This window comes from Geotrypetes seraphini, chromosome 1 (genome assembly GCF_902459505.1).
Source record: "Geotrypetes seraphini chromosome 1, aGeoSer1.1, whole genome shotgun sequence".
Classification (NCBI taxonomy): Eukaryota; Metazoa; Chordata; class Amphibia; order Gymnophiona; family Dermophiidae; genus Geotrypetes; species Geotrypetes seraphini.
Window position 1 is genome coordinate 33220491 of NC_047084.1, and position 15505 is coordinate 33235995.

General features: G+C 46.6%; 1 protein-coding gene across 1 annotated transcript in view; it reads right to left on the minus strand.

Annotated features, from left to right (window-relative positions):
• ARSB (arylsulfatase B) overlaps positions 1–7902 on the minus strand; it is a 119200-nt gene extending 111298 nt beyond the window's left edge. Inside the window, exons 1-3 of the mRNA XM_033929516.1 lie at positions 7140–7902; positions 2318–2504; positions 1382–1572 (exon numbers count right to left, since the gene is read on the minus strand). Coding sequence (XP_033785407.1) covers positions 1382–1572; positions 2318–2504; positions 7140–7433 — 672 coding nt within the window. The 5' untranslated portion in view covers positions 7434–7902. The remainder of the gene's footprint in view (positions 1–1381; positions 1573–2317; positions 2505–7139) is intronic.
• Between the last annotated feature and the right edge of the window lie 7603 nt (positions 7903–15505).

Genomic DNA, 15505 nt, shown 5'->3' on the forward strand with positions numbered 1-15505 from the left:
GCTCAAATCTGGACTTTTTCCCTGGCCTTTGGACCATCTGGGAACTAATACCCCCCAAGGGACTAGAGAAGACTAAGTCAGCTGCTCCCACTACATCCCCTTACGTGCCACACAGCACATGGAACATGTACAATCCTCAGATGGCCATCACAAACTTAGCATGAATTCAAGGTAACCTGGCCTGAGGAATCTATCACACCTGTCTTTAAGCAAAATCAAGGTGTTTTAAGGCAGATAGAGGCTTTAATTTTCAAATTGGGAAATCCAAGATGGTCACTGTGGCAGCAGTTTTAGTACCATAAATCAGCCAGGGCAATTACACTGGGGATTAAAACATAAGAGATTTTAGGATTTTTAGGAGTGGGGGAACCTAGCTCTAACCACAGAACCTAAAAAAGTGTGAAAACTGCAAACATCTTACAGGGAGAATCTCTGCCTCAACAAGCCTGGAATACAGACTGCCTGTGTCTTCTGAATGCCTCTCAGGCCCAACAAACTGGCTGGAGACCTCAAACCCCACCAAATCCCACGCATGCAAATGGAGGGAGGAACACAGTCAGCCCACAGAACCACCACAGAGCCACACAGCCTGTGCTCAAGCCTACTGCAAATGAACCTGGGGTGAGCCTTGCTGCCAAAGGATCAGTCTCTGAGCTCCAAACTTATGGTGCAGACTGTGCACAACAAAGCAGTCTGTCCTTTGGAAGCAGACTCTAGACCTCAGAGTCTTTGCTCTTCCATAGCCAGAGCTGTCCTACAAGAGGGATCCTCTGCAGCACTGAAAAAGCCTTGCAAAGTTAGCAAAAAGGCCAAATTTAAATAAAAGAAACACGAGCAGAAAAGACAAGCTCCTACCTTCTCACTTGTAGGAAGACAACTGAAGAATTGAAGGTTAGCCCAGAAGGTGGAGCAAAAGAATGCTAATGAAGCTCCTACAAGAATTCTCGTGAGAAGGGGTCGACTACCCACAGGTTCAGGAATGGAGTTCTGTTCCACATGTGGATAAAGGTGAGCCAGTTGATGTAGTATATCTAGATTTTCAGAAAGCTTTAGACAAAGTTCCTGATGAGAGGCTCCTGAGAAAATTAAAGAGTCACAGGATAGGAGGCAATGTTAAAATTGCAGGCAGACCTTAGGAAACTGGAAGATTGGGCGTCCAAATCAAGCACAATCAAATTCATGGGGAAAACTTCAATTGCCACAATTTTTCCACCTTTAGGTCTATCTGGACAACCAAATGTATTGGTAATAATAGGACAGTACAATGAGGCTTAAGGAATCTTATAAGCAGCTAGTCCAGACTCTCTTCTTTTGTTGAAAAGGAATAGAATATGTCATTAAAAAAAAAGAAATAGAAATACGAAATATGAAGGAAATGTACCTTTCCTGACTGGTGCTTAGTTATGAGGTCAATGGCTCTTTGAGTAAATATGTTTGTTGAGTAGATGTTGTTAAAACCTGTTGCAACCTCTTCTCCATCTCGAAAATCCAGAGCGCATCGTGTTACATTCAGATTCTTAATTAAGTAACATCTGTGATGGGTAAAATAATCTTCAGAACCAAGCAAATAGCCTATAACCAGAAGGGAGAGGATAATCAATCAAATTAACATAAAATATGGAACTGCCAGTATCTACAAGCATTTTCCTTCTGTGGGGCTAATGCACGGCCACAGCATATCTTCTTAAAGTCAATGGATTAACTTGTAAACAGGATAGTCAAACTCATAAAGGACAATTCTGTGACAGGGCGCCCACACTTATGTGCCCCTTGAGCATGTAAGTATTGAGAAAACTGTCACTTTCATGGGTAAGTCGCAGTCAACACCTAAGTACATCGGTACAGGATCAGAAGGAGTGAATCTAGCCCAAAGTGCAGTAAGTGTCAAAATTAATGTGTAGTTAACTGCAAAAACTCCGTATTAACTGTTTGACAGCATGCCCCCTCGTACCTGTTGTCCCCTTCAGTCTGAAGAATCTGTCCCTATCCACCCTCTCTATGCCCCTCATGATCTTGAAGGTCTCTATCATATCTCCCCTGAGCCTCCTTTTTTCCAGAGAGAAGAGCCCCAGCCTATCCAACCTCTCGGCGTATGGGCAGTGTTCCAGTCCTCTTACCAGTTTCGTTGCTCTCCTTTGGACTCTCTCAAGTACCGCCATGTCCTTCTTGAGGTGCGGCGACCAATACTGAATGCAGTATTCCAGATGTGGACGCACCATCGCTCGATACAATGTTATAAAGTTACTCTCTTTGAGCCAGTGAGACCAAAATACTTACTTAACATTTTAGAAAATAAATATTTTCATAGATACATTACCAAAATAAGTGTCAAACCCTCTGCGTGTCGGCAGGCAATCCTTTCTGTACATCCCAAGATGCCACTTCCCCACCATATGAGTAACGTAGCCTGCTTCTTTCAGCAATTCTGGCAGCAGCTTCTCCTCCAGTGGAACACAGCTAGGCTGACAAGGCCAGATGATATCATGCTGCAAACCTGTGTGGATCTTTGAAATAGGAAGTCAGTTCAAACATCAGTGAGGGTGTTAAAGCATTACAAAAAAAAAAAAAAAAAGCCTACAAACATTTACACTTAAAGCTCTGTCTCTTGCTGCAATATCATCAAACTATCAAGGCATTAGACTTGCACTGCAATATTCAGCATTATCAGAAAGAATATATCCCACGGTACAAAATGGCACCTCCTACCCAGTAAGTCTCGCCCATCAGGCCATACCTGGATTTTCAGTGGCACTTAAGATACTATGACAGAAAATCCGGTCACACGGCTTTAGCACTATCCAGGCAGTGCCGGGAGGGTTTGGGATGGAGTCTGGACAGAGCAAGGAGCTACCCAGTTAGGGCCTGATTCTATATATCACATTTTATCACATATACTGGTGCCAATTAGTGCAGTACTAAGTGCCATTCTACCAGGTGCGCGTACCTTTTATAGAATCAAGCTTACCACTCTGGAATGAGAGGGCATAAGGTGAATTTAAGAGGTGATAGGTTCAGGAATAATTTAAGGATGTTCTTTTTTTACAGAAGAGATGGTAGATGGGTAGAATAGTCTCCAGGCAGAGGTGGTGGAGATAAAGACCGTGTCTGAATTCAGGCTCAGGAATAATCTAAGGATGTTCTTTTTTTACAGGAGAGGTAGTAGATGCGTGGAATAGTCTCCAGGCACAGGTGGTGGAGATAAAGATGTGTTTGAATTCAAGAAAGTGTGGAACGGGCACATGGGATTTCTTAGGGAAAGGAAGAGATAGTGGATGCTTCAGATGGGCAGACTGGATGGACCATTTGGCCTTTATTTGCTATCATGTTTCTATGTTTCTCTAATTTAGGTGCAGGCATTTAGGCCAACTAAAACCAAGCCTAAATACTTACACTTAACTAGTGCGTGCATTGGGCACATTCTATAATAATGCACTTAACATTTAGGAACACTCCTGATCTTCCCCGAGCAATGGTGTAGTAAAGGGGGAGGGGAGGTCTGCCCTGGGTGCAGTCTTGGTAGGAGTGCCAGCACCCGTCATCCTCTCCACCCCCCTCCCTTGCTCCTTCCTGACCCCCACTGCCAAGCACGTGTGCCTCTTCCCTTCTCTCGTACCACTTTAATTTTCCCTGTGTGAGCAGCATTATGAATTTGCTGCCTGCGTCGGTGTCACCTATGTCTGACGTCACTTCCGGGCCCCACACCTAGGAAGAGACGTCAGAGGGTTAGCCAATATGACGCGGGCAAATTTGTGATGTTGCTCCCACCAGGAAACTTAAAAAGGAAGGGGGTGCGCATGTGGCTGGGAAGGGGGGAGGGGGGAGTCGGGAAGGAGTAGGGGCGGAGAAGAGGGCGGGGAGGAGCACCACCGCCCCGGGTGCCACTCAATCTCCCTATGTCACTGGCCCCGGCCACACCCCCTTTTCAAATTTACACACTACAACTGGCATATACTAGTGCTGCCCGATTCAGGGAAAGCATTTTCGATTCGATTCGAGTCAGCCTACTGAATCAATTTTTCAATTCGATTCACTTTTCCTGCCCAATTGGGCATTTTTTTCCAAAGTCCTGGCAGGTTTATTTGTAGTCTTACCACCCCCTTCCCCCTTTGCCCTCTCCAACCCCACACCAGTGCAGTGGTGTAAACAAAATACAAAATACTTTTCCTGGCTCTGTTAGGTCCTAGCTTGCACTCACTGTCTAACACCAGCTCTGTCAGGATATACATTTCAAATCTGACATATTGAAATCACAAAATAGAAAATGCAATTATTTTTTTCTACCTTCCACTGTCATATCCAACATTTGTTTCTTTTTCACTGTCTACCATCTCTCTCTTAAGAATGCCCCACTGCTCTGTGGGCTCAAATGTCTGTGTTAACATCTGAAGCTGCTGGGGCTGAGAACTTTTCAGCACCTTCTCCTAATATAGGCTACAATGTACTGGGGTATGGGGTATTTGTTTACATCTTTGGGTGATGAGAGGGGGTCAGAGACCACTGGGGGATAGTAAGGGGGGGCATGACTTAATCCCTCCAGTGGTCATCTGGTCAGTTTAGGTACCTTTTTAGCATTTAGATGCTTTTAAAATAGGTCTAGCTCCAAATGTCTAAAAAAAAGCTCAGGACCTTTTGTTAAAGGTTTGATCATGCCTGACGATCATCCAAGAACCTAAGCCCACCCAAAACACATGTCTAACCTGCCCCCTTAAGATTTGGATGCACTGGAAACAAAACAACCAGAAAGACATCTAGAAAGTCTGATTTGAGAATACCTACTTGGACGTTTTGACTAGTAAGACATCCAAGTGCTGGTTTATGCTTTCTTTTGGATGTCTATCTTTTTTGAAAATGAGTCAAATAGTCTTTGCTTCTACCACCTCTACCAGGAGACTATCCCACCCTTTCTGTAAAAATATGAAGAACTTATGTGCACGACAGAAGAGCGGGACTTGGGTGTGATTGTATGTCATGATCTTAAGGTGGCCAAACAGGTTGGAAAGGTGACAGCAAAAGCTAGAAGGATGCTAGGTTGCATAGGGAGAAGTATGGTCAGTAGGAAAAAGGAGGTATTGATGCCCCTGTATAAGACATAAGAACATAAGAAGTTGCCTCCGCTGAGGCAGACCATAGGTCCATCCTGCCCAGCGGTCCGCTCCCGCGGCGGCCCATCAGGCCCATTGCCTGAGTAGTGGTCTATACCTATCTATACCCTTCAATCCCTTTTTCTTCTAGGAATCTATCCAAACCTTCTTTGAAACCATTTAATGTTTTCTTGTCTACAACAGCCTCTGGAAGCGCGTTCCATGTATCCACCACCCTCTGAGTGAAAAAGAACTTCCTAGCGTTTGTTCTAAACCTGTCCCCTTTCAATTTCTCCGAGTGCCCCCTTGTACTTGTGATGCCCCACAATTTGAAAAATCTGTCCCTGTCTACTTTTTCTATGCCCTTCAGGATCTTGAAGGTTTCTATCATGTCTCCTCTAAGTCTCTGCTTTTCCAGGGAGAAAAGTCCCAACTGCTTCAATCTGTCGGTATATGGGAGATTTTCCATTCCCTTTATCAGTTTAGTTGCTCTTCTCTGTACTCCCTCAAGTACTGCCATGTCCTTCTTGAGGTACGGCAACCAGTACTGGACACAGTACTCCAGATGCGGCCACACCATTGCACGATACAGCGGCATGATGACTTCCTTCGTCCTGGTAGTAATACCCTTCTTAATGATACCCAACATTCTGTTTGCTTTCTTTGAGGCTGTGGCGCACTGCGCCGATGCCTTCAGTGTTACGTCTACCATCACTCCCAGGTCTCTCTCCAGGTTGCTGACCCCTAGTGGTGTTCCCCCCATTTTGTATGTGAACATCGGGTTCTTTTTCCCCACGTGCATGACCTTGCATTTCCCTATGTTGAAGCTCATTTGCCATTTTTCGGCCCACTTTTCCAGCTGCGTTAGATCCTTTTGGAGATCTTCGCAGTCTTCCCTGGTTTGAGCCCTGCTGTATAGTTTGGTGTCATCTGCAAATTTAATGACCTCACACTTGGTTCCCACCTCTAGGTCGTTTATGTAGATATTGAACAGGAGCGGTCCTAGCACCAACCCCTGCGGAACTCCGCTCGTGACCCCTTTCCAGTCTGAGTAATGGCCCTTTACGCCAACCCTCTGCTTCCTGTTTGCCAGCCAGTTTTTAATCCATCAGTGGACCTCCCCTTGCACCCCGTGGTTCCATATCTTCTTAAGCAGCCTTCTTAAGACTTTGGTGAGACTTCATCCTATGCCCTCTCAGTCCACAGCTTCCTTTCAAATGAAAGAGACTCAACTCGTGTGCATTTACATCATGTAGGTATTTAAACGTCTCTATCATATCTCCCCTCTCCTGCCTTTCCTCCAAAGCATACAGATTGAGATCTTTAAGTCTGTCCCCATATGCCTTATGACGAAGACCACGCACCATTTTAGTATCCTTCCTCTGGACTCCATCCTGTTTATATCTTTTTGAAGGTGTGATCTCCAGAACTGTACATAATATTCTAAATGAGGACTCATTTGATAGGGGCATTAGTACCTCCTTTTTCCTACTAGCCATACCTCTCCCTTTGCACCATTGCATCTTTATAGCTTTTGCTGCTGCCTTTTCAACCTGTTTGGTCACCTTAAGATCATCACATATTGTATGAGTGCTTGCCCTGTCTTTTCACGTTTTTGAAGTTCCTTTTGTTGAAGATATTTTCTTATTCTACACCACATTAATCCATCTGCTGGAAAATGCGGAATATCAAGTGTCAATAAAGCCATTAATTACACAAACTTCAGTTTATACCACCATTGGCTCTAATTCTATTTTTCTGCCCATAGTTAAAATGTCTTCTCAGGCATCAGCCACATGACATTACTGTCCAGCACAAATCACGTGCTCATGAAAACAACATCTAATATAAAACTTGACTTCTGTTTCCTTTTGTGCCACTACAGAATACGAAACGTTTCGTTTTACTCAGCTCTTCAAGCCTTGGTTGAAACTACATCGGTGCAGGTAGAGAATTTATATTGAATAAGAGGGAAAAGAGTTATACATAATTTTTGCACGCTGATCTGTGCTGTCAGTCAGCTGGCAGAAATGATCAGCACTTCGGTTTTGCACCTACCTGGTACCGGCCGGTCATCAGTTGGCTCCGGGACGGCGTGCACACGGACTGCGTGTAGTAGTTCTCGAGGCGGACTCCCTGGGCTGAGAGATTATCCAGATTGGGGGTTTTAATCTCGGAGCCGTGAAACCCCACATCGTTCCACCCCAGGTCATCAGCCAGGATGAAGATGATGTGAGGCGGCGGAGGAGAGGGCTGCGGGCAGGCGGGGGGCAGCGTCAAGTAATACGAGAGGCAAGAGAGGAGGAGGCGAGACAAGTACCCCGGACCCCCTCTGCCTGCTGCAGCCGCCATTGCTACTGTCAGCCTCAGAGAAAAGTTACTGCAGGACAAACAAGGAAGTGTCTGCAATATCAGAACACCGAAAACTAACTGTAATCAGCAGCTAACATAAGGTAGCAACGTGCCTTACTATTTGTATCCCCGCACAGAAAAGTCAAAAAATGAGAAACACAGTGAAGAAAAGGTTCCTATTCGCACGGGGCATAACAAAATATACAGCATTCACCCTGCAGACGGGACTGGGTAAAGGCAAGATTGTCAGGATACAGCAGGATCTTCCAGATTTTCCAAGACCACCTTAAAACAAGAAGCCCTATGTCCTACTGCCTGCCGCTGCTGCTTACGCGAGGAGACCTCCACGCGGACACCTTCGGTCCTTCTCTGCTGAGTCCCGCCCCCTGTGATGTGCAGTTCATTTCCTGTGTGGGCAGGACCAGCAGAGGTCTAAACACCTTAGCATGGGGAATCCCTGCAGAGTGATATCCAGAGAGGGGCGATCAAGACAGAGGCTGTTGCAACTAGAGAGAGGTGAAGGAAGGGTAGGGGTTAGTGCTGCCCGATTCAGGGAAATAATATTTAGATTCAATTCAGCCTATTGAATCGATTTTTCGATTCGATTTTCCTGCCCAAATGGGTGTTTTTTTCAAACATCCTGGTAGGTTTATTTTATAGCCTCTTCACTCCCTTTGCCCTCTCCTACCCACACTGGCGCTGTAAACAAAATAAGCAAAAAAGACTTTTCCTCTCTCTGTTAAAACCTAGCTCACATTCAAGGTCTAACACAACCTCTGGCAGGATACACATTTCAAATCCGACATATTGTAATCACAAAATAGAAAATAAAATTATTTTTTCTACCTTTTGTTGTTTGGTCATTATTCAGATCTTGTTGGTCAGCTCTGGTTGTCTTCTGATAACTCGCTTGCCAGGGTTTCCTTCTTTCTTCGTACTAACCATCCATCTTCTATCTCTGTCCTCCCCTTCTGTTTCCCTTCCCTCCCCCGGAAGTCTGGCATCTTTCCTTTTTTTCATCTCTATCTCCAGATCCACCTTTTCTCAACTACCCTTTCATCCAGCATCTCTCCTTCCTTCCCCACCACCCTAGGTTCCACCAACTCCCTTTCTCTTCCCAACTACCCTCCTATCCAGTATCTCTACCCCCCCCACACACACACACACCATCCCTTGTGTACAACTTCTCTCCCTTTCTGTTCCTTCCCTCCCTAAATCCCATTGTCCACCATCTCTCTCCCTCTCCTGTTTTTAGATCCATTATTTCTTCTATCCCTCCCCCCCATTTCCCCTCTTCCCCAAGTTCATCTCTCCCTCCCCAAGTCCATCCCCCTTCTCCATGATCTCCCCCAAGTCCATCTCCACCATCCATATTCCCACCTCCATCTTCTCCGCATCTCTCCTTCTCCAGTCCACCAACTCCAAGTCCATCTCCCCTCTCCCCCCAGCTCTGACTCCCAACAGTATTTGGCTGGCAGAGGGCAACACTCGTGCATTGTGGCACCTACCAAGAGCTCCGGACCCTTCACACAGTGGACACTTTTCCTGTGAGCTGCAGAAAATGTGGCCTTGCAAAAGCCGAGTGAGAAGCGTCTCTGCACTGCAGCACTTCCAATGCGCTCACACTGCTCCTCGGGAGCCCCCATGCGCCACCACGTTATCCGACGCTCGCAGGTGCACGGAGCTCTGGCCATCATGTGGCCGATGAAAGGCCAGCCACTGGTAGGACCCGGGAGAGCAGGCGCGCACCACTGAGCAGCAGCAGCAAGAGCTGTGCATGCAGGTAGCGGATCGGGGGTGTTTGCCGGGCTGCGGGGGAAGCACGAGCGTGCATGTGGGAAGATGAGGCGTGGGCATCTGCTGCCAACCAACCAATTAAAAATCAACTTGCCACCGTTCTGCACGCAGAGGTCCACTCGGCTTTCCCTATGCCATCAGAGTCCTTGCTTCTGATGTAACTTTCGGTTTCGCAAAACCGGAAGTTACATTAGATGGAAGGATTCTGGTGGCAGAGGGAAAGCCCGAACGGGTCTCTAGCAAGGGGGCTGACAAATCGATGAGTTTGATTTTTTTACAAAAACAAATTGATTTGAATCGATTCACCCGAAATGAATCGATTCAAATCGCAAATCGGGCAGCACTAGTAGGGGTGATTGACAAAGCTCCTGCACAGGGTGAGAGGGAGGAGTGAAAGAGGCACAAAATAAGAAACATTTTCCAGGAAGGAGGAAATAAATAAATAGTAGACAAAGTGGTGGGAAGGGTAGGGGGCAGTGGAAGGAGAGAGATGATGTACAAAATGGGTGTAACTGGGAGAAGACACATTCTGAAGATCAAGGGGGCTGGAGAAGAAGGAGTGACATACTGTAAATTACATGTGCTGAATGAACGACAGACATGCTGGAGATAAGGAAGGAAGGAGGGAGGGAGGAAATGCTGGAAATAAAATAATGAGAAGGAATGAGCAGGTCAGCAGGACTCCCTGCAAAATGACAGAAGCTGGGGTGGGGGGAGGGATTCCCAGGAAGAAGGAACGGGGGAAGGAGAGGAATCTGTTGCACGGGAGGAGGGAGGGGTAAGAGAGAAGGGGAATAACATAGTGTAATAATTAACTAGTAAGGTGAAAAAAAGTGACATGCTAGACAACCTGTTGTTTATGTATTTTATTTTTCAACACATTTTAATAAAGATACTTGAGAGCAAAAAAAGAAAACTTTCATCCCCTCTGTATCCATGCAGATACAGCCCTTCTTGAGGTAAGGACTGCTGGATCCTGGCATGTCATGGAAGATCCTGTGCTTTTGGAGGGGATCGAGCGCTGGATATAGGTATGTCCAGCCTTACATGTGGGATGGAAGCTGAATCCAGGCAGATACAGCCCTTCTTGAGGTGAAGACTCTTAGATCCTGGCATATCCTGTTGGATCCTGGAAGATTCTGTGCTTCTGGTGGGGAAAGAGTGCTGGATATTGGGGTTTCCAGCCTTATTGGTGGGGATGGGAGCCCTTCTTGGAGTGAGGACTGCTGGATCCTGGCAGATCCAGGTGGATCCTGGAAGTCCTCCCTCACAGACAGCACCATGGCTAGTCCACTTCTCCTTTCTGCCTAAAAACCTCAGGTAGGCTGCCCTATGCTCCAACTGAAGTTCAGTATAGGTGGGAGCCATTGCGGATGAGAGCCTCCCCCCCCTGAAAAGCCTCAGAAGGTGTGTACCTGTCAGGAGGAGAATTAGAGGACTTTTTCTTACAAGTATTTGGACATACAGAAGTCCTGTTCCCTGAAAATACTTGCAACAAGAAGTTCTGCTCTATGTCAGCTGCTTTGAATCAGCTGTTCCAACACAGTCATGCCAACAGTTCATGTACCCATGAAATGATAATGGGCCCTGCTCTCCTCTGTCATGTTATTATGTACTTTATATTGTTGGTCGTTGATGTAGAAATACACTGAGTATATTAAAAATATAACCTCTATGTACCTTTGTAAAACCTTGAATTCAGAGTTATGTATGTGGGCTTTTTTTTCATTTGTTTTACATGTTCTAGAATGCTCTGGTCCCTCCTGCTCTGGGTTGGTAAGAAATTTCCTGATTTTCCTTGACCAGTTGCTCTGGATGGTTTTGCTTGTAATCATGTTTACAACAGGCCATTTTTTAGATGTAACTAGGGCCAGCTCAATAGGCTGTAGCACCCTGGACCAACTTTTGGTTATGTGACCCCCCCTACCCCACCCCATCATGATCCTGCCTCACCAGCCCTGCCTCCCACCAGTCCCATCCCCACCTTCCACCCATTTCCTTAGTCCCCCTTCCCAATCTCTGTACCCTTTTAGCCCTCATCTACCCTCCAGTACATCTCATTACCCTATCAGTCTCAATTTCCATCCCTTGCCTATAAGGACATTCTTATATCTCTTGTCCTATACTCCATGCCCAATAACCTCTCTTCCTGGACCATCTTCTAATCCCACTTCCACCCTAACTCAGAGACCTATCCCTTTCTTCACCATAGCCCTCCCCAGTACCCCCATAACTTTTCAATGCCTCACCTCCTCTGTCATTTGCATTATGTCCGCTTTCCCCATGTTATCCTCTTTTCTTGACCTTCTCATATCCTTCATTTCACACCCTCACTCATTCTCCCAACCCATCAATATATCCCCACTTATACCTAAAACTGCCAAGACCTCGCTATCCCCTTGAAATTCCCACTCCATATCTCCTATCCATAATTCCCTGCTCTATTCTCCAATACTCTCCCATTCAATAACTAAGTCCTAGTCATCTTTTGCTCTGTGCTCACCCCAGCCCAGCCCCTAGTCATATTCATCTGATCTGCACTCCTTCTCTACCCTTTGGTCATCTTCTGCTTTACTTCCTTTCTTCCCCTTACCTGTAATCCCATCCAGTTTCTATTCTATTCCCCTTCTCCCACCCATACCCCTCAGCCCCAACCACCATCTGTTCTATTACTTTACTCTCCCCATTCACCTCCCCACCCCACCCCATCCACCTTCTGCTCCGTCCCTCCAGTCCTATCCTTCTGCTTTCCAATATCTCCTGTCTATTTGACTTTTTATCTCTCCATGTCCACCATTCCCTCTGAGTCCATTTCTGTCCTGTCTTCTCCAGGAATCTCCCCTCCAGGGTATCAGTCTTGCCTGTTCCCCTCATGTTCAGTATCTGTCCCTATCCCTATCCCTTCCCCTGTCTCCATGTTCTGACCCCCTCCCCAATCCAGCTTCTTTTCCTTTTCTCCTGTACCCTCACCCCACCCTCTCTCTTCTCTCCTCTGTCCCCTCCCCAAAATATTGCATCCCTCTCCCTGGATCCAATCTTTTATAATCTCCCCCCTCCTATCCCAGCATCTGCCTCTCTCTCTTCACCCTCTATTCCCCAAAAGCTCCCTGTGGTAGCATCTTTCCATACCCCCTTGCCATAGATGCTTCTCTCTCTCCTTCTAACCAGCCCTCTCCCCCACGGCTGCTTCTGTCTCTATGTCTCTCTCTCTTCCTCCTTCCAATCACCTCCCCTGCAGGTGCTTTTCTATCTCTCGATCTCGCTCTCTCTGTCCGACCCCCAGGGCAGTCCAAAGAAATTGATGGAGAAATGACAGATGAGATTAAACGCAACTGCAAGGGAGGCAACGCAGTTATCATAGGTGATTTCAACTATCCGGGAATAGACTGGAACCTAGTGCACCTTCGGCTGCACTAGAGAGACCAAGTTCTAGGATGCTGTAGACGATTGCTTCCTGGAACAACTTGTCAAGGAAAATACTAGAGGAAATGCAATTCTGGACATAATTCTAAATGGCCTGCGAGGACCAACACAAGATGTAGAAGTAGAAGAGACGCTGGGAAACAGTGATCACAATATGATCCGCTTCAATCTGGACGCAGGGGAGAAACATCGGTCCAAAATGACAGCCACGGCACTGAACTTTCGAAAAGGGAATTACGAAGGGATGAGACTCATGGTAGGGAAGAAGATTAATAAGAGGATAAGCACTGTAAAAATGCTAGAGCAAGCTTGGTCCCTTTTTAGTGACACAGTCACTGAGGCGCAAAATCTATATATACCGCGTATCAACAAGGGATCCATAAGAACATAAGAAGTTGCCTCCGCTGGGGCAGACCAGAGGTCCATCCTGCCCAGCGGTCCGCTCCCGTGGCGGCCCATCAGGCCCACTGCCTGAACAGTGGTCTCTGACTAATTTTGTAATTTACCTCTAATCCTGTCCCTATAACCTTACCTCTACTCCTATCTGTACCCCTCAATCCCTTTGTCCTCCAGGTACCTGTCCAGACCTTCTTTGAAGCCCTGTAGCGTACTTCTGCCTATCACATCCTCCGGCAGCGCATTCCATGTATCCACCACCCTCTGGGTGAAAAAGAACTTCCTGGCGTTTGTTCTAAACCTTTCCCCTTTCAATTTCTCCGAGTGCCCCCTTGTACCTGTGGTTCCCCTTAGTTTGAAAAATCTGTCCCTATCCACTTTTTTTATGCCCTTCATGATCTTGAAGGTTTCTTTCATGTCTCCCCTGAGTCGTCGCTTTTCCAGGGAGAAAAGCCCCAGCTTTTTCAGTCTGTCAGTATATGAGAGGTCCCCCATACCTTTTATTAGCTTAGTTGCTCTTCTCTGGACTCTCTCAAGTACCGCCATGTCTTTCTTGAGGTACGGCGACCAGTACTGGACACAGTACTCCAGGTGCGGGCGCCCCATTGCACGATACAGTGGCAGGATGACTTCCTTCGTCCTGGTTGTGATACCTTTCTTAATGATACCCAACATTTTATTCGCTTTCCTTGAGGCTGTGGCGCACTGCGCCGACGCCTTCAATGTTGTGTCCACCATCACTCCCAGGTCTCTTTCAAGGTTGCTCACCCCTAGCTGTGATCCCCCCATTTTATAAGTGAACATCGGGTTCTTTTTCCCAATATGCATGACCTTGCATTTCCCTATGTTCAAGCTCATTTGCCACTTTTTGGCCCACTCTTCCAGCGTTGTCAGATCTTTTTGGAGGTCTTCGCAGTCCTCCATGGTTATGACCCTGCTGTATAATTTAGTGTCATCCGCAAATTTAATAACCTCACATTTTGTTCCCGCCTCCAGGTCGTTAATAAATATATTGAACAGGAGCGGACCCAGCACCGACCCCTGTGGAACTCCGCTCGTGACCCTTTGCCAATCTGAGTAATGGCCCTTTACTCCAACCCTCTGTTTCCTGTCCGCCAGCCAGTTTTTGATCCATCGGTGGACCTCCCCTTGCACCCCGTGGTTCCATAGCTTCCTTAGCAGTCTTTCGTGTGATACCTTGTCGAAGGCTTTTTGGAAGTCAAGGTAAATGATGTCTATGGATTCCCCTCTATCCACCTGGCTGTTTACCCCCTCAAAGAAGTATAATAAATTCGTGAGGCATGACCTGCCCTTGCAGAAGCCATGTTGGCTCGACTTTAGCTGCCCATTTTTTTCGATGTGTTCCCAAATGCTGTCTTTAATCAGCGCTTCCATCATCTTTCCAGGGACCGAGGTCAAGCTCACCGGCCTGTAGTTTCCTGGGTCTCACCTTGAGCCTTTCTTGAAGATGGGCGTGACATTTGCTATTTTCCAGTTCTCTGGGATCTCTCCAGTTTTTAGGGATAGGTTGCATATTTGTCGAAGTGGCTCAGCTATTTCGTTCCTTAGTTCCTTGAGTACCCTTGGGTGAATGCCGTCCGGACCTGGCGATTTGTCGCACTTTAGCCTGTCTATCTGCCTGAGGACATCCGTCTTGCTCACCTCTAGTTGGACCAGATTTTCATCCTGATCTCCTTTTCCGATCTCCTCGGGTTCCGGAATATTGGTTGTGTCCTCCATTGTGAAAACCGACGTGAAGAACTCATTTAACCTGTCCGCTATCTCCTTTACCTCTTTTACCACTCCCTTTCTGTCTCCATCATCCAAGGGTCCTACTTCCTCCCTAGCTGGTTGCTTCTCCTTGACATACCTGAAGAATGATTTGAAGTTTGTTGCTTCCCCTGCCAGTCTTTCTTCATATTCTCTTTTTGCTTTCCTAACCACTCGGTGACACTCCTTTTGGTGTCTTTTATGCTCCTTTTGGTTGTCTTCTGTCTTGTCCTTTTTCCATTGTTTGAATGATGCCTTCTTATCGCTTATTGCCTTTTTCACTGCATTTGTTATCCACACTGGGTTTTTTTTCTATTTTTCTTGCACCCTTTCCTGAACTTGGGGACGCACAGGTTCTGTGCTTCGTGCACCGTGCCCTTGAGTAGAGTCTAGGCCTTTTCTACGGACTCTATCTTCCTTGTGGTATCGATGAGTTTCCTTCCCACTATTTTCCTCATGGCATCATAATTCCCTTTTTTGAAGTTGAGTGCTGTCGTTGTGGTTCTTTTCACCTTTGATAGTCCAATTTCTAGCCTGTACTGGATTGTGTTGTGATCGCTGTTTCCTAGTGGGGCTAGTACCGCCACCTCCTTAGCGGGTCCCCCTAGTTCGTTGAAGATTAGGTCAAGAGTGGCATCTCCCCGTGTTGGTTCCGTGACCAGCTGTTCCATGAAACAGTCCCTCGT